This window comes from Chelonoidis abingdonii, chromosome 3 (assembly GCF_003597395.2).
Source record: "Chelonoidis abingdonii isolate Lonesome George chromosome 3, CheloAbing_2.0, whole genome shotgun sequence".
NCBI lineage: Eukaryota > Metazoa > Chordata > Testudines > Testudinidae > Chelonoidis > Chelonoidis abingdonii.
The window spans coordinates 184,895,464-184,918,213 of NC_133771.1; the positions used below are offsets into that span (position 1 = coordinate 184,895,464).

Consider the following 22,750-nt stretch of genomic DNA (forward strand, 5'->3'; position numbering starts at 1 on the left):
TTTAGCCTCTGAGTTTCATCATGAAATAGTGGAGTTTCTGCCTTTCAGACCTCATACTTTTAGTGTTAAACTAGGCAGGGCTAACTGTTTAGTGGAGGTGTCTGGCAAATTCTTTAAGAGGAACTAGAGACTGTGCTTTCCTCATTGAGATTGTCTTCTTTTAATAAAATGGATTAAATCGCTTTAAAACATACTTGTTTCCAAATACATGAATATCTGGCATTTTATCCCCAAAACCCAAATCTGGACTGAAGAAGAATTTTTTTTTTCTGTTATAGGAGGAATAAAATATTTATCATAGATATGATGTAGAAGTTGAAGAGGGTGAAAGGAGGAGACTCAACTCCTAATATAAACCCTATGTTTCATATCGTGAAAGATTATGTGTGTGTGTGTGTGTTCTCATGTGTACAAACACATTCACGTCAGATACGATCACACAGATATTTGTGTGTATATGTTAACTTCCATAACTTTCCATTTAAATTGACTTCTGACTGGTAGAGCACACTTAGTGCTAATTAATAAATTGTTTCAAAGCCACTTGACAACTTTTGTTAGAAAGTTCGTGGTAGAATGTAAGACATTTTCTGACTAAGATTAGGCTTTCTCTTTTTAATTTGTACTTTATCAATAGTTAGCAATATCCAGTGAGACAGAGACATAGAATATTCAAAACTAAACCTTTTGCTTTGTGACACTTTCTGCTTTACAGCATGACTGTTTCTTTGCAGGAGTGGGATGAGCGAATCATTTTGAATATCATTAAAACATTTTCTGGCCTTTTCTGAATAATCTTCAAAAAAGTCCCTTTATACATATAAGAGCTATCATCTTGATAAGACAAGATTGCTCACCACACAATTATTATGTGGCTCCCTTGTTCTCATAAGGTATCTGCTTGTGTGTTGTTGAACTAAATCTCACTGAAGCAGCTGAAGGATGTGTTGTACTCAGTAGAGGATGCCTTCATTTCTCCTTCATTCTCAGGAACACAGATGGTTCATTGCTCCAGCACATCTATTTCTTCTCTAGGTTGTTTTTTTATGGCTAAAATCTGTGATAGGTCAAAGCATTTTTAACAGTGTATCTTTTTTTTCCCTTGCTGTTCCAGTTTTGTCACTGTCTGTAGTGCCAGCTTTGTCTTCCTTGGGTCTCATACAGAATTCATATAAGACAAGGGAAGGAAGGCTGAGTTTAACTAAGGCCTGGCAAGGGGAAAAATCAGCAAGTACAGAATATATTGTGAAATGCAAGTGCTTATCATACCTGCCCCCAATATTCCTCAGCTGGCTTCTGCCCATTCAAAGAATGTGATTGTATCCAAAGTTCCAATGTCACAAATCAGGAATGGAAGTGAAAATGTTTCTCTAGATAGCCATAAGAACTACATACAGTTGGTATATTCAGGGCACAAGCTAATATTAGAAAGCTGTAGGCATTTCTTATTAGTGAACCAATCCTTATTTCCTCATGTGTAGATCAATAATCAAACCACATTCTTTCATATTTGATATATGATAAGAATTTGGGCTGCAGCATAAGCTGCACTGAACTAAGGCCTACGGAGCTTATATCCCATTTTCCAAAGTGGCTTTGCACCAGATTTTCAAAAATATTTAGATATCAGAACACCTTTTGAAAATCTAGCATTTGGGAGCCTAAATCCCATTGATTTTCAGTGACACTTAAGCTCTTAAGGTCCAGATCCTCGGAAGTATTAAGGCACCTAACTCTTATTGAAACCATGTGGCTTAATTAAATCAAGCTGCATTTCTACTGAGACTGTGATAGTTGTATTATCAGTTTGTAATCTGTCAGGTCTCTTCAGAACCATCTTCAATAGTTTTTGGAAGTTTAGTCCCTTTCTATAAAGTCTCTCATTGAATAAAGTGCATGGTATGTTTTGATCAAAAGTCCTCATTGTCTGCACATATCTCAGCATGCTTATGGTAGTTGGATGCAAAGACAGAGATATAGGGCCAGATTTCCAGCTTGTATGAATAGCATAATTACACTGAAGCCAATGGAGCTACACCAATTTGCAACAGCTGAAGAGCAGAACCATAATCTTCAAGAGTTCCACTAAGTGTCATTGGATAGCTGAGACATCAATCCTTCTTTCTCAGTTAGCTAAATGCGAGGCTGATGCTTATGGAAGAATTTCTGAACTCCCTCAATATATTTTAAGTATTATACTACTTTTTAAATGAGGTATAAATAGTGTGCTGAACTGCCAGAAATCAGAATTTTAAGGTGATTTCACCTGATAAATTCTCTATAGAGTTTTTCATTTTATTTTCATTGTTTGAACAAATAGCAAAATTTCTCCCTGTCACACTTTTCTCTGCCTTCTTGGATTAGCATTTCTAGCAACTTGGCCACAATATTTGGTGGTTTTTCTAAGAGATGTATAATCAGTAGCATTAAGTAAGACTTTTTTCCTGAGTAGATGCTTATAGCCATTATGAGATCATTTTTCATGTTTCACCAGCCATTTTGCATTAATGTCCATGTTGAGTTTTTAAATTTTTTTCTCTGATTTTTTTGTCTGTCTTTACGTACAACATCAGGTAGTGGACCTGAAGTTTCAGTCTGTCTAGAGAGGTCTATCCAGGGTGAAGTGTTCCGGTCATTTCTTTAAACTGTTCATTTTGTGTTTTATTTTTACTAACCACTAGCCTATGTGGTTAGTAAAAATAAAAAAAAGAAGGAGACTTCAATTTTCTTATCACATCTCTGCCTTTCAAGATGTTTTATGGCATCATCACTGGTTGATCTTTCTGTAATTTTTTGGGTGTTGAAGACTAACAGATACCACTCCAGATTGAAACGGATGTTAAAAAGAACTTAAATTATCATTGCAGCTTTATTTTGCTAACCATATTGGCATAGAAAATGTCTGACTTTGCAATATTACCAAACTTACTGGTGTTCTGCTTTTCATTCAATGGCACGTTTGATCTTAGAGAATCTGAATTTTTTGGGGAATGAATCCTCTGTTTTTCTACTTAACTCTTTAGAGTGCTTGTATTTTACTTTACTTTCAAAGAATAATGTGTTTTCCTTGCATTATGTCACTTGTTCCTGCCACTTCTATCAACTTGAGGCACGTTAAGTCAGATAAACTCATACATTGATGTTTAGTCTTCACTAAACGCTAATCACCTCTTTGCAGTATTGATCAGCAGCATGTAGAATAACAAATAACCTCCTTGTGAGTTGTGAAGACTGAAAAGCTGTATGAGCTAGCTTGCTTAATACAGAACAATGCTATCAGATGCCCAGCCAACTTGGCAGATGTTTTTAGGTTTTAGAAAACCAAGCCTCTGTAACAATTTGCATACCGCTCTGTTCAGTATCCAATAACAATGAATTACATCCATACGTTGTATCCTTCTGTCCATTCCCACAGCCTTCTCGTCTTGGGTCCTATGTTGATCCTTAAGTTTATCATTTCCTAACTGGCATAACAAGAATCTTGAATCCTTCCATTCTACCTTTTTTAGAATTACTTTACAGATAGAAATTAGAGCCCAATGAGTCAGATCCTTATCTGAGCTGAGTTCACATTTGGCACTGCTGAAGAGAGAGCACAGGAGGCAACTGAGGACCAAAACCATGCTTAGCATAAGTTGGAGCAATCTGGCCAGAAAGCCTGCTGCGCTGGCTGAGAATCTGGCAGAGCACCATGAGCTCTACCCCTGACATTCCCCCTCTTCAGCCTGGCACTATCCCTGTGTGAAGTGGATAGAAGGTGGTGGAGAGCTGGGTATACCTTAGTGAGGGCATTATCTAGTTATCTACCCCGTTAGGGTAGCTTTCCAGGGGCTTTGGGTGCTGTTAGCACAAATCACCTAGGGCCAAGAGTCTCGCTCTGATGTTTCTAGTTTTAAAAATCCTTTAAATTATGTGTATTATGTTAATGAAAACATGTCAGAGTCACAGAAAAGCCTTTTTTTTTTTTTTTTTTTTAAACAGGGGGAGGGGAAATTCCTTGAAAAACTCAACAAATCTTTTAAAAAATGTTTTTGTTGTCATTTTTCTCCAAAAACAAAACTGGGTTCTTCACACTCATACATATAAGTGCTAATATCCTTCTGCTATTCTATGCTAACATTTTAAAATGTTTTGCAAGTGCTTTCTGTCTAACTGTTAAATAACCGTATGTGTCTTGTCCTGCAGCTACCCTGAAATGCTCTCAAGACAAATTGCACAAGAAAGCCCTTCAAACTTTGGAGAGGTGAGAAAGAGGTTGACTAGCTGCTGTTTGCTTTTGCTCTTTGGATGAATCCAAAATAATTCTTTAGTTCTTTTAAAAATATATATGCTCTTCAAAAAGCTTCAACAGCTCAGTTTTTCATATAGTACATAGGAATGGGCATATTGGGTCAGACCAATGGTCCATCTAGCCCAATATCCTGTCTTCCAACAGTGTTCAGGACAGTTATCAAGTGATCCAACCCCTGTAGTATAGTCCCAGATTCCGGCAATTAGGGGTTTAGGGACAGTCAGAGCATGAGGTTGTGTCCCCAGCCATCTTGACTATTAGCCACAGATGGAGCTATCCATCAGTTTGAAACACTTAGAGGAGAGGAAGGTGATCAGGAACAGTCAACATGGATTCACCAAGGACAAGTCATGCCTGATCAACCTGACTGCCTTCTATGACGAGATAACTGGCTCTGTGGATATGGAGAAAGCGATGGATGTGATATATTTTGACTTTAGCAAAGCCTTTGATACAGTCTCCCACAGTATTCTTGCCATCAAGTTAAAGTAGTATGAATTGGATGAATGGACTATAAGGTGGCAGAAAGCAGGCTAGATTGTCAGGCTCCATGGGTAGTGATCAATGGCTCGATGTCTTGTTGTCAGCTGGTATCAAGTGGAATGCCACAGGGGTCGGTCCTGGGGCTGGTTTTGTTCAACATCTTTATTAATGATCTGGATGATGGGATGAATTGCACCCTCAGCAGGTTCGCAGATGACACTAAGCTGGGGGGAGAGGTAGATATGCTGGAGGGTAGCGATAGGGTCCAGAGTGACCTAAAGAAATTAGAGGATTGGGCCAAAAGAAATCTCATGAGGTTTGACAAGGACAAGTGCAGAGTCCTGCACTTAGGATGGAAGAATCCCATGTACTGCTACAGGCTGGGGACTGACTAGCACTGGCATAAGAAGACCGCTGTCTGCTACAGGCTGGGGACTGACTAGCTAAGAAGCAGTTCTGCAGAAAAACACCTGAGGATTACAGTGGACAAGAAGCTGGATATGAGTCAGCAGTGTGCCCTTGTTGCCAAGAAGTCTAATGGCATATTGGGCTGCATTAGTAGGAGCATTGCCAGTAGATCGAGGGAAGTGATTATTCCCCTCTATTCAGCACTGATGAGGCCACAGCTGGAGTACTGTGTCCAGTTTTGGTCCCTTCACTACAGAAGGGATGTGGACAAGTTGGAGAGAATCCAGCGGAGGGCAGTGAAAATGATTAGGGTGCTGGGGCACATCACTTATGAGGAGAGGCTGAGAGAACTGGGGTTATTTAGTCTGCAGAAGAGAAGAGTAAAGGGGGATTTGATAGGAGCCTTCAACTACCTGAAGTGGGGCTCCAAAGAAGATGGAGCTCAGATGTTCTCAGTGGTGGCAGATGACAGAACAGGAAGTAATGGTCTCAAGTTGCAGTGGGAGAGGTCTAGGTTGGATATTGTGAAATAATGTTTCCTTAGGAGGGTGGTGAAGCACTGGAATGGGTTACCTCAGGAGGTGGCGGAATCTCCATCTTTAGAGGTTTTTAAGGTCAGGCTTGACAAAGCCCTGGCTGGGATGATTTAGTTGGTCCTGCTTTGAGCAGGGGGTTGGACTAGATGACCTCCTGAGGTCCCTTCCAACCCTAATATTCTATGATTTCATGATTCCATGAACTTATCTAGTTCTTTTTTTTTACCTACTTTATACTTTTTGCCTTCACAACATCCCCTGGCAAACAGATTCCACAGGCTGACTGTACATTGAGTGAAGAAGCACTTCCTTATGTTTGTTTTAAAGTTGCTCCCTATTAATTTAATTGGGTACCCGTGGTTCCTGTGTTATGTGAAGAGGTAAATAACACTTCCCAATTCATTTTTTCCACATTATTCATTTTACAGACTTCTATCATATCTGTGCTTAGTCATCTCTTTTCTAAGCAGAACAGTCCTAGTCTTTTTAATCTCTCCTCACATGGAAGCTGTTCCATTCCCCTAATCATTTTTGTTGTCCTTCTCTGTAAATTCTCCAATTTTAATATATCTTTTTTGAGGTGGGCAAGCAGAACTGCACGCACTATTTCACGTGTGGGGGTACCATTGATTTATAAAGTGGCATTATGATATTTTCTGTCTTACTATTAATCCCTTTCCTAATGGTTCCTTTCTGTTAACTTTTTTGACTGCCGCTGCACATTGAGCAGATGTTTTCAGAGAACTATCCACAGTGACTCCAAGATCTCTTTCTTGAGTGGTAACCACTAATTTAGAGCCTATCAATTTATGCATATAGTGGGATTGTGTTTTATATTGTGCATTATTTTGCACTTATTAACACTGAATTTCATCTTCCATTTTGTCACCCATTTGCAAGTTCCATTTGTAACTCTTTGCAGTCAGATTTGGGGTTAACTATTTTCACTAATTTTGTATCATCTGCAAATTTTGCCACATCACTGTACACCCGCATTTCCAAATCATTATGATTATGTTGAACAGCATTGATCCCAGTACAGTTCCTTGGGACACCCCACTATTTACTTCTCTCCATTCTGAAAGTTGATCATTTATTTCTAACCTTTGTCTCCTATCTTTTAACCAGTTATTGATCCATGAGAGGACCTTCCCTCTTATCCCATGACAGCTTACTTTGCTTAAGAGCCTTTGATGAGGGACCTCATCAAAATCTTTCTGAGTGTCCAGGTACACTATATCAGCTGGATCACCCTTGTTCACATGCTTGCTAACACCCTGAAAGAATGCTAGTAGATTGGTTAGGCATGATTTCCTTTACAAAAGCTGTGTTGATTCTTCCCCAGCATATTGTGTTCATCTGTGTTTGCTAATTCTGTTCTTTGCTATAGTTTCAATCAATTTGCCTGATACTGAAGTTAGGCTTATGGACCTGTAATTGCCTGTGCAGAGCTGGGACAGCACACTCAATGAACACACACACAGCCAACATCTGACCACACCAGGATCACTCTGGAGCCTTTTTTACATTAGCTATTCTGGTACAGAAGCTGATCTAAGTGATAGGTTACATACCACAATTAGTATTTCTGCAATTTCATACTTTAGGTCTTCCTGGTGACTTATTCATATTTAATTTATCAATCTATTCCAAAAACTCCTTCTTTGAAACCTCAATCTGGGACAGTTCCTCAGATTTGTCAACTAAAAAAAATGGCTCAGATGTGGGAATCTCCCTCATATTCTTTGCAGTGAAGACAGATGCAAAGAATTCACTTAGCTTTTCCACAACAGCCTTATTTTCCTTGAATGCTCTTTTAGCATCTGGATTGTCTAATAGCCTCACCGATTGTTTGGCAGACTTCCTGCTTCTGGTGTACTTAAAAAAAAAAAAAAATCAGTCTCAGCAATAGTCTTTCCAAATCACTCCTACAATAGCAAGAATGCAGCAGATCATTTGGCTACTTTTAAAAGCTAACTTTTGTGAAGTGTCACTTTTTTCTTAAATTACAAAACAAGACAAAAATTGAGTTTTAAATCTGTTATGAAAAGTTAACTGTAAGAATGACCGTATGAGGTTCCAAGTTTAATGTATGTCAAGTTTATAAGGAAAAAGTTTTTTTCCTAACTGCTAGTCTCACAAACTCTATCTTAGCTGTTTTAAAGTACATGTCATCAGGGCTTCTAAAATCAACATAGGGTCTTTAAGTAAGACTGAATTCTTTTCTTCTTGCATGTCATCATCTATAACAGAGATCCTGCAGGTCAAAAATCTGTCCTTGGTTACACCTGGACAATTGCTTTCTATTCAGGGAGTTTGTGCCGGTTGACTGTAATTGTATCTTAGTTAACAGTTCTGTTGTTACACAGGAGAGAATAGAATCCAGCTCACTTGCTGTCATCTATGCTGGCTCTGCAGCAGTAATAGTATATAGTAGTAAAAACTTATTTTTGTCACTAAAGTCAGCAGGTGTGACTCTGGATACTCATCACATGGTAATCTGAAGAGCAAGAAGTTGCCACTTTTACTAAGTCTTTTCTTTTAAGTAACATAGAATAAATTGCCTGGAATAAATTGCCTAGGGAGGTTGTGGAATCTCCATTTCTGGAGATATTTAAGAGTAGGTTAGATAAATGTCTATCAGGGATGGTCTAGACAGTATTTGGTCCTGCCATGAGGGCAGGGGACTGGACTCGATGACCTCTCGAGGTCCCTTCCAGTCCTAGAGTCTATGAATCTATAAAACATGTACCTAGACTGACTTCATAACTCCATGATAATGCTATTTCCATGTAATTGCTGTGCTGCCTTGCTTTTTAATTGTATTTATTTTTAGTCTTTGACCTTTCCCACTGGCTGCGAATTGTTTTCCTGGTATCTTAACTCTAGCTAGGAAACAGATAAGTCTTTAGACAAACATCAGATCTCATAGTTCAGCCAAGCCGGTGCATTATAAGAGTCAGCCAGCTAATACCTTGTGTCTCAGAGTATATATGTTTATCAGTTCCAAAGTACATGTCGACTCTCAGCCTTGCTATAGAATCCCGAAGCCATCCGTAAACACGGGTCTCTCAGCTGGAAGCCTAATTCCATCAGTTTGATTTTTTTTTTATGCCCTTTAAGGGGATGCTGAGCAACAGAATAGCAGCTCTTCTTTCTTTCTCAAGCCATTGTCTGTCAATGTTCACATACACCCCTGTGAACTTTCCCCTTTTTTTAGCCCTTCCATCTATTGTTAAAGGGACTATTGAATATTTTATAACTACGTAAAAAACAGGCAGCCCATCCTACCCCAGTAGTCAGGATCAGGGTTGGATTTGGTCTTTGGTAAAAAGATCAGTATGTTGCTTATAGACACTGCAACACGATATAGCCAATATCAAATCTTAATCAGATGACTAATATCTTTAGTGTGGCACACGCTGGCCACAGGTTCAGAGAGAAGTTCTAAACAAGCAGAGATAAAGGGCTCTCTTTGTCCAAGCTAAACTAATTGATTCTAGAGCCGTTTATTAAAATCAGTGCATTTGCTTTTTTCTCATAAGCTATGACTATAGCTTTGTGGTAACTGGCACTGAAATAGTATGTGGTTTTTGTTTCCAGCAGTAACTCTTAAATCTTTTCATTAGTGAATGAATAGTTTGGCCGTACTTAGCTGCCATGCTTGTCAGTCTTTCTTTTCTCCCTCATACACTCTTCAACTGTACTTGTTTATGGTAGGACAGCACAGGTGCAGAGTTCTCTGTTGGTTGGAATACAGTCCAGAGAGTTAGAAAACATCTGTTTGGTATGATCAGCCTTTCCTGTTGTGTGAAGGTATTACTGCAAAAGAGCACTAGGAGATGAACTAACTGTGTCGGCCACAGTGGAGTTGGTAACAATTTTAAGAGTGTTATCTGAGTGACCCTTCAAAAATCCTGAAAGGAAACCCAAATGATGGGATTCTGATTTTGGGGCCTCTTGGGCTCCTGAAATACAAATAGTGGTAAAAATACCAGCAGTGAATGCTTTTTATTTTCTGTATTAACCCCTCTCTGTTTGTAGAACTCTCATTAAAACATCCAGGAAGAGAGAAAGGGAGCTGCTGTTGTGTTTTAGTGTCAGTGGTAGAAGGCAGTTAGAGTGTTACTTCAGTTGGCCTAAATCACTTAAACCAGTGTCACAAAGGATGCAGGTCATGAATTAGAAGCTGCCGATTTGCACAGCCCTCTTTTCCATCTTAGTCAGATAGTTAAAGGCAATCCCATAACTCATCTATCGCACACTGTCAAAATGGTGTTCTGCAAGTGTGTGAAGCTTAGCATCTGGCTGTATAAAACCCTGACGCGTGGCGTTTTTATTGCTCTTCCTGCTTTCTGGTTTCATGAGCTTGGCACAGCTGGCAGAGCACTCACATGCTTCTCTCTCTGGTTACTATCTGCTCTGCACTTGTGGGAATAGAATTCTTCTTGGAATATGGTTTTATATGTAAGTAATTTGTGGCTTTCTTCTGACAGAGAAGATTATGAAAAGTACAGTATGAGACTCACTTCCCTTTTCTTATTGTTCATTTGTTTTTACAGAGCACATCAGTTGGCCCCTGAAGACCACCAAATCATCCTCTACGTCTCGTTGCAGCTGGCTCTTGTCAGACAGGTATATGCAGTACTGGCAATTTCAGTAGAGTCAGCCATTGAGTCACTAGAAGCTGGCGGAGTGACTCAACAGAAAGAAACCAAACCCAAAGAGAGTCATCACTGTTTTTTCCTTATTGAACAAGGTTGATACCAGGAAATCAAAATAAGTTCACATAAATGTTAGCAGAAACTCCCCAGCTTGGGGCTCATTGCAATCCTGTTGCCAAGCACGATTGTTCAAAGTCATTCATCCAGGGCTGTATCCCAAGGAGTGCCCTATAGGTCCTGCTCTAAGCAGGGAAGAGAAGAGTGAAGGTGAGCTAGAGGTGTTTAATTCTTGTTCCTCAGGAACCAGGAAGTACCCTGCCCCCGTCATAGTCCCATCCTACCCAAAAGCTGTCTTGTTCCTGGTAAGGTACTATATCACACCAGTTCTCAGATTATCCTTATTAAGGACTTGCTTATTCCATCATTCAGCATCTTTAGTTAAGATTTCTGTGGGCTCTGGAAACCTCCGAGCAATAGGATTATTTGGCAGTCAAATGTGACTGCAGGTTTTAGCTCAAGAAAACCATGCTTTGTTAAAGAAAAAGTTTGTCTTTTTTCTTTTCTAAGCCAGTACCTTTTATTTAAAGAAGTCCACGTTTATTAAGAACCCTCAGAATAGATTTGAAAATTTGATCAGCTTATTTTCCTTCTTCGGTAGGCCTTCTCCCCACTGCAGATTACTTTCCCTAGTCTATACACAGAGTCAAACAGTCAGATACTTCTTACTTTCCCAAGATAATTAGGTGAGCTGTTTGTTCATTAGGTTAAACTAATTGGTCCAAGTGTGCATACTCTTAATGTCACTTTTGTAACACTTTCATAATAAGAGCAGTGTGCTGCAAGGTTGAAAACAATAGAAAGGATCGTGAAAACAGCTGATTTGACCTTGTCATCAACTACTGTATGCCTGACAGTGCAGATTACTCAGGCCTTTCATTCAAACAATATCCAGCTATTCTTCTTTTGGTGATAGTTTTTGGCTATTCATTTAGGCAGTCTGATCTGCTTCTTCCTTGAATAAAAATGCTAAGAGATTATTGTAATAGATATTTTCAATCACTACTCTTAAAAATAAAAGTGAGATTTTCTTTGTAATAATTTCCTCCTCCCCCCACTCCCCGCCCTATTGTTAACTCATCAGGTTTTAAGTTGTTTCCCTTTCTCTTTTCCAGGTACTAGTCTTAATGTTGCTGTTCACCTCTCATTTCATCATCTCCCTCTCCTCTTGGTTTTTTCATTCAGTCTGTTATTCCCCTACCCACTTCCTTTATCTCTTTCCCACCTGTATGTTTCTCCTTGACATTCTACCACTTATCCCCAATTAGTAGATGTGTGAGCCCTATACCTCTGTTGTGTCAGTCTGGTCCTTGCTATGCTGCTGCAGTTCTTCTCTATCTAGCAGGGTATAAATCTTTAAAGCATGCTTGGAAGGAGTAGAGATACCTGAGACATCTTTATTTTTAGACTGCTGTAAAATATCCTGTTCTTCTTCTGCCAGTTTAGTTAATGATAAACATTAGGTAATGCATTTTTAATATCCTTAATTATTTAAAGTATCTAACATATTCTTTTTCTGATTAACTGCAGGATAAATGATTTATTTATTTTTAACCTCTAACTGATTGTATTAACTACTGAATGTCACAAAACTTTCATTGGGGTGTAACAAAGTGCTGAGAAATAATGAGTCCAATCCTGTGCAGTTGGCCATAAATGTCTATTACTGAGAAAAATCAGATCTGTGGTTTTTATAGTCAGTTACTACTAATAATAATTCCTAGCTCTTATATAGCGCTTTTCATCCATAGCTCTCAATCCCCTTTACAAGTGAGGTCAGTAGCATTATTCACTTTTTATTGATTGGGAAACTGAGGCACGGAAAATAAATGACTTGTTCAATGCCACCCTGCAGGCCAGTGGCACAGTCAGGAATAGAAACAGGTCTTCTAAATCCTAATCCAGTTCTCTGTCCACTAGGTCACACTGCACTGAATAAGATACCTTAAATGCAGTTGAAAAATACAGTTCTCAATCTCCCATAGATTGATGAAATTGTTCCCTTTGGTTTTTGTTTTAATGGAGCAAGACCACCAGCTTAGCCAGTAAGGTGCTAAGGAAGTTGGAAAAACTCCCTAGCCTGAGAGGCCTCCCTGGAATGTTTTCAGCAGTGTATGTTTCTGCTATGTGCTTAAAATCACTGTCTGGGAAGGGAGAAGGGAAACAGAAAAAAACTCAACCTTTCCTCCCTCACAGGAGCAAGAAATCAAAATAAGGTGGGGGTGATTAGAAGTGTTCCTTGGGGTGGGGATGGAACAGGACTGAGGACCTTCAACCACCAAAGAGAATGGTGATGTTATATTAGACATCCACATTTGATTGCGGTGTTGTTTTTCTAGGGCCTGATTCCAAGACCACTGAATCAGCAAAAGACTCCAATTGACTTCAGTAGGTTTTAGATCAGTCCCTGGGGTGTATTTTGGAACATTTTTCAATGAAATTCACCTCAATTTAAAAATGCTCAGATCTATAAGGAGAGTTTTAATTTATCTTCCTTCCCCCGAGACTTGAAGTACTTGGCCAAGGCCAGTATTTGTAGGTGTTGGTTACTCCCAGGCAGGTCTCTTTTGGCAGTCAACCAAGGAAATTGACAAATGAGACTTCTACCTCTCAACCTTAGGGTGCTATTTGTGTTCCTCCTCCTGTTTCTGTGGTAACAAGAGTTTTCATCAGCAAAAGCAAGGAAGAGTAAACATTTTAAAATGTCACTCTGAAAAGTCAGCATTAAAAGTCTTGCCATGTTTTTGCCAGTTTGTTTCCATGGAAATAGGACCCCACTGAGGAGTCAGAACTCCTGTTAATTTTTGGTCCCGGTTCCCACGTTTTGTGTCGAGTCCCAAGTAAATTTATGTCAGATCCGTAACAACCACAAACAGTATTCAGACCATTTTAAAACTTGCACTGATGTTGTTTTATTTGATTTGACCTTCCTTCCTGTGAAAACAGGAGTGGAAAGGCAGCCAGAGGATTAGAGCACTCACTGATCAACTTCATCTACTGGCTGCCAATGAAGACCTGGAGTTTCAAGGGGTGATTTCCAGAAAGCATCTACAGACTTCAAGAGTGTCTGTACTTAAATAAGGGAAAAGTGAATACAAAATAGTAGGGAGAACATCTTTAAGCTATTTCTCGTACTGTCCTTTTTATTTTTTTTCCCTTTTGAACATGATTTGGCTAAAAATTCCTGTGGTGTCTGCTGTGGTAGAGAAGAGAGAAGAGAGAGGACTCAGTTATAATATATAAACAACTGTATCCTGGGTTTATAGAAATAAGCTTCTTACGCAGAGGCGACACGTAACTGTGGGTAGTGGGGGGCACAATTGAAAGGTTGTGTGGAGGCACATGACTATCCTACGCATTGCCTCCACCTCCACCCCCTGAAACTTGATATGTATGTAGACAACATACACTGGCAATTGCCTCCTGCTGTCTGTCCTGTGGGCTGCACAGTGCCCCATGCGCCATCAGGGTGGGTGGCTCTAGGGTGGGGTGGTGCTTGGGGCTGGATCATTTCAGTGAACAGGAATTTCAGTTAGTAGTTCTCCAGGGTGGAATTTCACTAGAAGTCACTTTTTGTTAGAAGGGGGAATATGGCACCCTCCAAATCACCCCCTTCTCCTTGATAGGCACATTGGAAGCTGCTGCTGTTTCAGTGATCAGCCTGCAGCCAGCCACCCTGGTGCTTGCTCCCTCCCTAAACTGTATGGACATATGGTGAGTGCCACCTCCAGGGGGTAGCTGCTGCCTCCTCACTGCTGGGCGTCCTAGCGAGAGGAGTCCTGAGAAATCTGGGGGTGGGGCATGTTACCCCGTACACCCCCACACTCACGTCACCTGTGTTCTTATGAGACTCCTGGACACAGACAGAGGTTGTAGTTTGATTGTCTCTGCTAGTTCTCAGACTGACCAAAATGCCCTGAGTTTCATCACACAGTCTCTGTGTGTCCTGGCTTGGACTTCTGATAGCAATCAAATTACCATCCTGTGCAAATATACCAGCTTCCCATGCAGTAAGAGCTAAATATAGGCCCAAGTCATAACAATTTGGATCCTCACTTTGCTAAAGCTCTGGGTGTTTAGTATTTTGGTTCAAGGCTATTTCTAATGGGAAATTTTGCTAGCCAATGAAATTCCTCCTATAGTGGAATTCTTCCTATAGTGTAACTATAAAGATATATTCTGCCATTGCAAATTGCTTTTAAAGTCTTCATACTTCATGCATATGAGCAGGAGGAGAAAGGTAACCTCCCAGCCTGTTTGTTAAGCAAATGTGTATCAAAATAAACCCTAAAATAGGAGACAATGTTGTAAATATTCTACTCTGTGGCAATTTTGCAAGTGCTGGAAGGCACCAGCTCTGTTTTATAGCAATATCTTTGTGGCTCAGTCATTGCAACATGCACAATATTGTACACATGTGTCCGTGTAAGTGTCCGGCGTTGGGGCTCGGCCCTCTCAGGCGCAGCTGGGAGCCAGGGCGCCTCACTGCAGACAGCAAAATAGGTCAGGGTTCAGACCCCTCGGCAGGGGTAGAGCCAACAGATAGTCTCTAAGCCCAGGCCTTGGGGCAGGGTGGGGCACCCAGTAGTTCAGAGCTCAGACCCTTCAGCGGGGCTTGAGCAACCAAATAGTCTCTAGGCCCAGGCCCTGGGTCAGGGTGGGGCACCAAGCAGTTCAGAGGTCAGACCCTCAGGCAGGGGCTGAGCAAACAAGTAGTCTCTAAGCCCAGGCCCTGGGTCAGAGCGGGGCACTAAGCAGATCAGGGCGCAGCTTCTTCAGCAGGGGCTGCGCAGCAATTCAACGAGGAAGTCTATAAAGCCCAAGCCCTGGCTCAGGGTGGGGCAACAAACAGGCACAGGGCTCAGACCCCCAGGCTGGGGCTGAGCAGCAGTTCAAACAGTAAGTTTATAAAGAAGGCCGCCTCAGGTCAGCAAGAGGGGGAGTCTGCCACCCTTGGATGGGTGGCAGGGGGAACGCAGGCCCTCCCACTCCACCGCTTTCCAGCCCGGGGCCCTAGCAGCAGCAAAGGCATGCTGCTGTCAGTGGGGATCCTGGCTGCAACACACCGGCATCGGTTCAGGCTCTCCTGGAGCCAAACCAGCGTCGGTTACCCCCGGGCCACTTCTGACCTCCCCCTCTCTGGGTACCTGGGTCTCGCCAGCGTCTTCTGGTGGGTCCCAGACCATGGGTTCCTCAGGATACCGGGCACAGGGAAGCTCAGGTAGCTCCTCAGGATACCGGGCACGGGGGCAGGCTCGTCCCGTCCTCCTCAGGATACCGGGCACGGGGAAGCTCAGGCTGGGCGGGAGCTCGGCCACCCACATCTGGTCTCTTCGGCAGCCGGCCTCCAAGTGAGCGCCGGGGCTGGGCTTTTATACTTCTTGTCCCGCCCCTTGACTTCCAGGGGGCGGGAACTGGCAGCGGTGGCTCCGTCCACTCTGGCGGCGTCAGTTGCTCGGCCCTCTCAGGCACAGCTGAGAGCCAGGGTGCCTCACTACAGTCCTGCAAAATATTTTTGATGTATTTATTAACAGAATAATGAATCAGATAATGGTAGCATCTTCCTATCGTAGCCCCTGCTAGGACTTGTGGTGCAGCTGAGATGGGATTGCTGTTAAGGCAGCACTGGCAGGGAATTTGAGCTGGCAACCTCCCTACGGTACAGCCGTGGAGTTTCAGAATCCCATCTGGGCTTCAAACTTCCAGGCTTCCCATAGCTACTCAAATGAATAAGCTGTGGCATCTGTCACATAGAGGTAATTAGTCTCTGCCTTTCCAAAGAAGTTTGCATTGACTACTGCCAAGTACCTTGGTATTATTGTTCTGGAAATTTACCTCAGAGTTTTGCTCTGTCTGGTCTATTGCAAGTTGACTTGTATAATGCTTCCAGTAAAGGAGCAGAGTCTGTTGACATTAAGTGCTGTTTTTCTCATCTATTTGTCCGCTGCTCCTAATCATGCAGTAGGAGGAGGATTCTGTGTGGGTACTAACATTGTTACTGTGCTAAGAAACCCTTTCTCACTCTACTTCAATAATAAAGCGGTAGGCATGTTTAATATGAAAAAAAATCAGATCTCTCCTTATGACTTTGATAAACACCAGGAGGATCTTCTAATTTTGCTACTACATTGTTTGTGTGGGGAGGTGTAGGTGTTACTTTGGAAGATATTGGATTAAACAAATGACAGTTGGTTTCTTTAGCCATTCAGATAAATGGAACCTCATTTTCTCTAGACAATTTTTAATCAATCCAATGAGAAGTTGGAATAAAGGTAAATCGAGAATAAGGAGAAAGCCAACAAATCAGGTAGCTCTTGTCCTGGGTCTTAGCATTTTTTGGAACCGAAGGGAAGAGTTATCCATCAGAGATGTAAATGCTGAAAGAAAGGGCTTATCCTACTGATGAGTGAAAAATATGTTTAGACTGCATTCATTTCAGCATCATGTCATTATCTGCTTGACAGTCATAGGTTTGACCATGGCTGATATTATGCCACCTTAGTGCAGCAAATGCTGGCTAGAGAGTTTCTGATTTCCTTATTTAGGACCAAATAGCCAGCCAGCCTCCATTTACACCTTTGCCAAATTTGTGAGGATGTCACTGTGCCCATGGAAAACTCCAAAAGCTATCTGCATTCATAAATCAGGCTCACAATTAGCCAGTTTGTGCCTGCAAATGTAATCAAACTCATGTATGCTTAAATCTTGGGGGTTCATTAACATGGTGGTTCTCAACTGTTTTTCACCTGGGGATCCCTAAACCTACATTCCTTGCATGACTCTGAGGGAAGAGCAAGTCTGCACTTTTCTCTGGTTGCCACTGTACCTTGTGACATAGAATCTATTTTCCAGGAATGATCTATGGAAGTTACGACAACTCCAGCATGGTGGAATGCTAGGCAATCTTATCTGTGTAGAAAGTTTGGAAATAGGAGGAGAAAAGGCATAGCCGAAAAATGGGAATATAGGGAAAAGAATAGTGAAATTCCACATTGTCGGGCATATCCTCTAACGTTGTTTGTTTTGACATTCATCAGTAAACACTAATTCTGGGTGATTTAATCCCAAATCCTCACGCCTTGGAAGATGTTCTATATGGTGACAAAATTCCTCCATAAACCTTGCTACCAATAACCAAGGAAGAAGATTTCTATTCAGAACTTCCTTCGTAAACAGCATAAAGATAGGATGTCAGACCACATAGACTGGATGTTGCATTTGCATTCATTATAGAAGTTAAGGTTTCCACCAGGTGGGAACTTGGTTCTAATGATGTTCCTCTGTTGTATGTGTCAGGACTGCATTTTACCTTGCAACTGACAGAGACATTTCTCCTTGGTGACATTGTTCTGAATCTTAAGCATATTTTACCCTTGCACTTTCATCATTTACATCTCACTTTCCTGGGCCAAATCATGAGTGGCCTTGTGCAGTGATCATAGGACACAAAGTACATCAGGAAAAATGTATATGTTCATACCATGCAAAGACCCTGGCAGTTCCCCATGACTGAACATGGAGATGGGGATTGGGCACGTTAGTGGTATGTCTATTGGGTCAGTGCATAGCATGAAACCACAATAGCCAAATCAATAAGGGGAGTATTGGGTCATGTCTACTATTTCCACATCTCCTGAAACCTTGCAATAGCAGCTGCATGCCACCTACTTCATACTGGGGCAAAAGACTCCTTTTCTCATCCCCAGGCATTTTGTCAGGCTTTTCTAGGCTGACAGCCCATTAATTCGGGCTGGCCACTAAATTTCTTTCAAAAGTCAGTTTTCCCTCCACATTCCCAAGTAGGATGCCAAGATAGCTAATGGTCATGAGTGTGTAACAAATTTCATACCTTTGGGAAAGGGATTGGATATGTGACTGGTAGTAAAATATTTCTTGTTTTTCAGATTTCTGATGCTATAGAACACCTTCAGGAAGCACTGAAACTGTGCAAAGATGATATGAATTCACTTCATCTACTGGCTCTCCTTTTTTCAGCCCAAAAGCACTATCAGCATGCGCTCGATGTCATCAACATGGCTCTCGCTGAGTACCCAGAGAGCTTTAGGTAAGTGATGTTGCTTGCATGTATTGTCTAAAATGGTTTAGTATCTCCAGCCATGAGATCACATCTGCCTACCAGATCCCTCATTCTTACACAAGGGCCTGATTCCCTGCATTACTCTTGTTTTACACCAGTTGAACTCCATTGCAATTATACTGGTATAAAACTGGAGTAACAGTGAAACATTAGGCTCAATGTATTATTCTGTGTACTGTCTCAAGAGCCTTTCTGATAGATTAATTATGTAATGGGTAAATCAGGGTTTATTTGATGTATTTGTCTTTGTATAATTTTTCTTACATGTGACTATCTGTACTTTTTCATATGCTTTTTTAATATAAATGTAGAATGAGCATGACAAATATAAAATTACCCCCTCCCAAATAGTTTGATATTTTGAAGAACTTCCTGGTTAAAGGGAAACTAATTATAGGCTGTGGATAATTCTTCAGACTTTCACTATTTCTTTGATACTTTTGTATGACCTGATTTTAGGGAATAGTCTAGTTTGGGAGGAAAGATGGTCATGTATTGTAACGTACAGCTGGAGGGACTAGCTTGGCTGTCTAAGACCCAAGTTTGAAATAACAGAGACTACTTGGAGTCATAGGTTCAAATTACACCACTGTTGATTCAGCCTTTCTTCCTTCTGAGGGAGACAAGTTGAGTTCCTTGCAGTTTATTATGTCATGGCGTTCCAGATGAGATCTTAAAAACAGAGGTGTTGTCATTAAAGATACCATGTCATTTTTTGGTAGAGGTGGGGGCTGGTTCAATATCTCGCTCCATTCAGAGCTCGCCTGTATTTCTCTTGGTTTTTTATATAGCTTGGGTGTTTTATCAATTGCTACCTTTTGCAATTGACTTTAGTATCCTTGTCTCATTCTTGAATCTACTCAATACATGTCCAGAGTTGTAGCCTTCTGTGCACACTGTGTGGTGGAGAAAGTGAACGTTATAATTTTTGTTTCTAAAGTTAATTCCTCTACCAACACTTGTTCAATACATTCACATATGTATGGTTGAGCAGGGAAATACTGTAGTGGCTATTGTGATAGATCATATTTTTTGAGCTGGTTTTCATAAAGTCCTCATACCTCTACAGTCAGAAGTCAATTGTTCCTAGGGGACTATGAACACTAGAAGGTAGCTAAGATTAAGACTGCAGCAAAGACTACGCTATCCATTTTTGTTAGGAACAGAGGATTTGCTGTATCAGATCAGACAACTGCTTCATCTAATCCTGTATCCTACCTCCACCAGTGTCCAATGACTTACACTTCACGGGAAGGCAAAGAAACCAAACAAAACATGAGCACCTGGCCAGCTGTATAATGCTAAATATGAAGGGGAAATTCTTTTGTGACCTCTGAGGCAAACAAATTACTCTGACGCATGAGAATAGTATGTTCTCCTACCCTTCTGAGACTCCCTGGCTCAGCGTAGAGGAGCAAGCTCCCATAAGAGTGCCGCATGAGTTTGGATGGTGGTGGTGGAGGGACAGGCAGTATCTATTAATGGAGAGTGGATAGTGAAAGCTGCAGGGCCTCAGACCCATCCCCACTCCTGAACACACTACCAACACACTGTCACATGACTTCTTAAAAGCAGCCCCCCTTCACTCCCTGCGTCTGTTGAGCCCTAATGTAGCTGGCTGTGAGAATAGATCTCATGTACAAGGGTAGAGGCTTAATTCCTGGCCTCTCTTCTCTGCTGCTCTGGCTCTCCCAGCCTTGCTGGCACCACTGGATGCCCCCACCGTAAGCAACATGTAGCCATCTGGTAAAGTGAGGGAACGGAGAGAGGTAACAGAACCACCAGAAGGGGGTAGAAGAAGAGCCAGCAAAGAAAACAAAGTATAAGAATAAAAGGCAAAAAAATATACAAAAGAGAAAGAGACAAGTTGGGTGGGGGGGAAGAGATGAGAAAAGGCGATGCCAGAAAGAAAAAGAACAGAGAAAGGAGACACCATGGCAACTATATTGGACATGGTGCAAGGGAATAGGGGTGTCCATCTGCCACTGCATCCCGAGGTGAATGGGGAGAGACTTCACAATAAAAAAGTTGCTAATAACTGGTCTAGGTGAAATCTCGCCTATGGAAATGGAAGGAATTGAGGCTCTTATGGCAAATCGGAAGATCGCACCATATTTACAGCTCTGACATCCGCAGCAGCACAGGAGCTGAACCATTGATCTTTTGTGTTTACAATCCTCTGATGAAGTAGCTGGAACTGTAAAAGGCTGACAGATGAATAGAGTATCCCAGTTGTATCTGCTAGAAGAATAATGTATCCCATCGAAGACTTGGATTATACACCAAAGCAATCATATAGAAAGAAAACCTTCCATTCGGACTGTTCCTAACTTTTCTAGAGGTTAAAGATACAGATTATATCCAGGCAGGCTTTATTGCTTCGTAAATATTATCCAAAGAGTGAGACCAAATTGTAGTGTAGATCTCTAGTTGGAATTGACTTGAAAGAAAATTAGTGATTTTTTTTTATACTACTGTTTGGGATGGCTACGAAGTAATACGCAAAGTTAAACAAAAAGATTACAGGTTAGCATTAAATACACCTGAAAATATTTCCAAATTTTCATTGATATGAACTGGGCAGCTCTGTAATGCCTTGGAGCTGCCTTTTTAATGATGGATGAATCCAGTAGGAAACAGTCTGGTGGCATGTATTAAGAAGGTAAGATCAAACCCTCATTAAGAGACATAGGATATCCCTGGAGCTCTGGATATGACAAAGTGTAAGTATTACCTCAGTATACACACTAAACAAAAAGAATAAATAATACGTAAAAAATAAAGGACTTACCTTACAAGAACTATGGAAATTTCCTGCTGTTTCCTGTGTCCCTGGCTGTGCTCTGATTTTCCTACCTTGACGTAAGTAATTAGGCTGTGTGTGTAGCTGCTTCCTGCTCTTCAATTTTATACTAATTTTTTTCATATACATAGAACATTTTAAAAAAATAATCACTAGTAAGGTATTCATCATTATCCAGGGCATACATGGCTAGATATGGAATGGAACAGCCCCACTAACCCTTTTAGGAAGTCCTGGACCTGTAAAAAGGTCATGGTTAGGACTTAAAGGGTGAGAGAATACTCAATATGTTTTGGAAGGAGAGGAGGGTCCTATGTTTATGAGGCCTACAAATTCTGGGCCCTATGCAGTCTTCCCTGCTCACAAACAGGGAAGAATTAGTAGGGGAAGCAAAAGTGGGTAGGAACCTGAGAGGCAGTGACCATGAGATGGTCGAGTTCAGGTTCCTGACACAAGGAAGAAAGAGCAGCAGAATACGGACCTTGGACTTCAGAAAAACAGACTTTGACTCCCTCAGGGTACTGATGGCAGTATCCCCTGGGAGAATAACATAAGGCGGAAAGGAGTCCAGGAGAGCTGGCTGTATTTTAAAGAATCTTTATTGAGGCTGCAGGAACAAACCATCCCGATGTGTAGAAAGAATAGTAAATACAGCAGGCGACCAGCTTGGCTTAACAGTGAAATCCTTGCTGATCTTAAACACAAAAAAGAAGCTTACAAGAAGTGGAAGAAATCAGGAAGGCCAAATCACACTTGGAGTTGCAGCTAGCAAGGGATGTTAAGAGAAAAAGGGTTTCTTCAGGTTTCTTTCTTTAGCAACAAGAAGAAGGGAAAGGAAAGTGTGGCCCCTTACTGAATGAGAGAGGCAACCTAGTGACAGAGGATGTGGAAAAAGCTAATATACTCAATGCTTTTTTTGCTTCTGTCTTCACAAACAAGGTCAGTTCCCACACTACTGCACTGGGCAGCATAGTATGTGGAGAAAGAAGTGGTACAGGACTTTTTAGAAAAGCTGGATGAGCACAAGTCCATGGGTATTACAAGCTGCATCAGAGGGTGCTAAAGGAGTTGGCGGATCTGATTGCAGAGCCATTGGCCATTATCTTTGAAAACTCATGGCGATCAGGGGAAGGTCCTGGATGCTGGAAAAAGGCTAATGTCGTGCCCGTCTTTGAAAAAGGGAAGAAGGAGGATCCGGGGAACTACAGGCCAGTCAGCCTCACCTCAGTCCCTGGAAAAATCATGGAGCGGGTCCTCAAGGAATCCATTGTGAAGTACTTCAAGGAGAGGAAAGTGATCAGGAACAGTTAGCATGCATTCACCAAGGGCAAGACATGTCTGACTAACCTAATTGCCTTCTGTGACAAGATAACTGGCTCTGTAGATGAGGGGAAAGCAGTGGACGTGTTA

At 41.4% G+C, this 22,750-nt stretch overlaps 1 protein-coding gene across 3 annotated transcripts in view; it reads left to right on the plus strand.

Moving 5' to 3' along the window:
* The window catches only part of TTC7A (tetratricopeptide repeat domain 7A), a 304,672-nt gene that overhangs the window by 126,586 nt on the left and 155,336 nt on the right, over positions 1-22,750 (plus strand). For all 3 annotated transcript variants that reach the window (XM_032768913.2, XM_032768912.2, XM_032768915.2), the window contains 3 exons: positions 4,186-4,243; positions 10,281-10,353; positions 18,344-18,504. In XM_032768913.2, the coding sequence (XP_032624804.2) occupies positions 4,186-4,243; positions 10,281-10,353; positions 18,344-18,504 (292 nt within the window). The remainder of the gene's footprint in view (positions 1-4,185; positions 4,244-10,280; positions 10,354-18,343; positions 18,505-22,750) is intronic.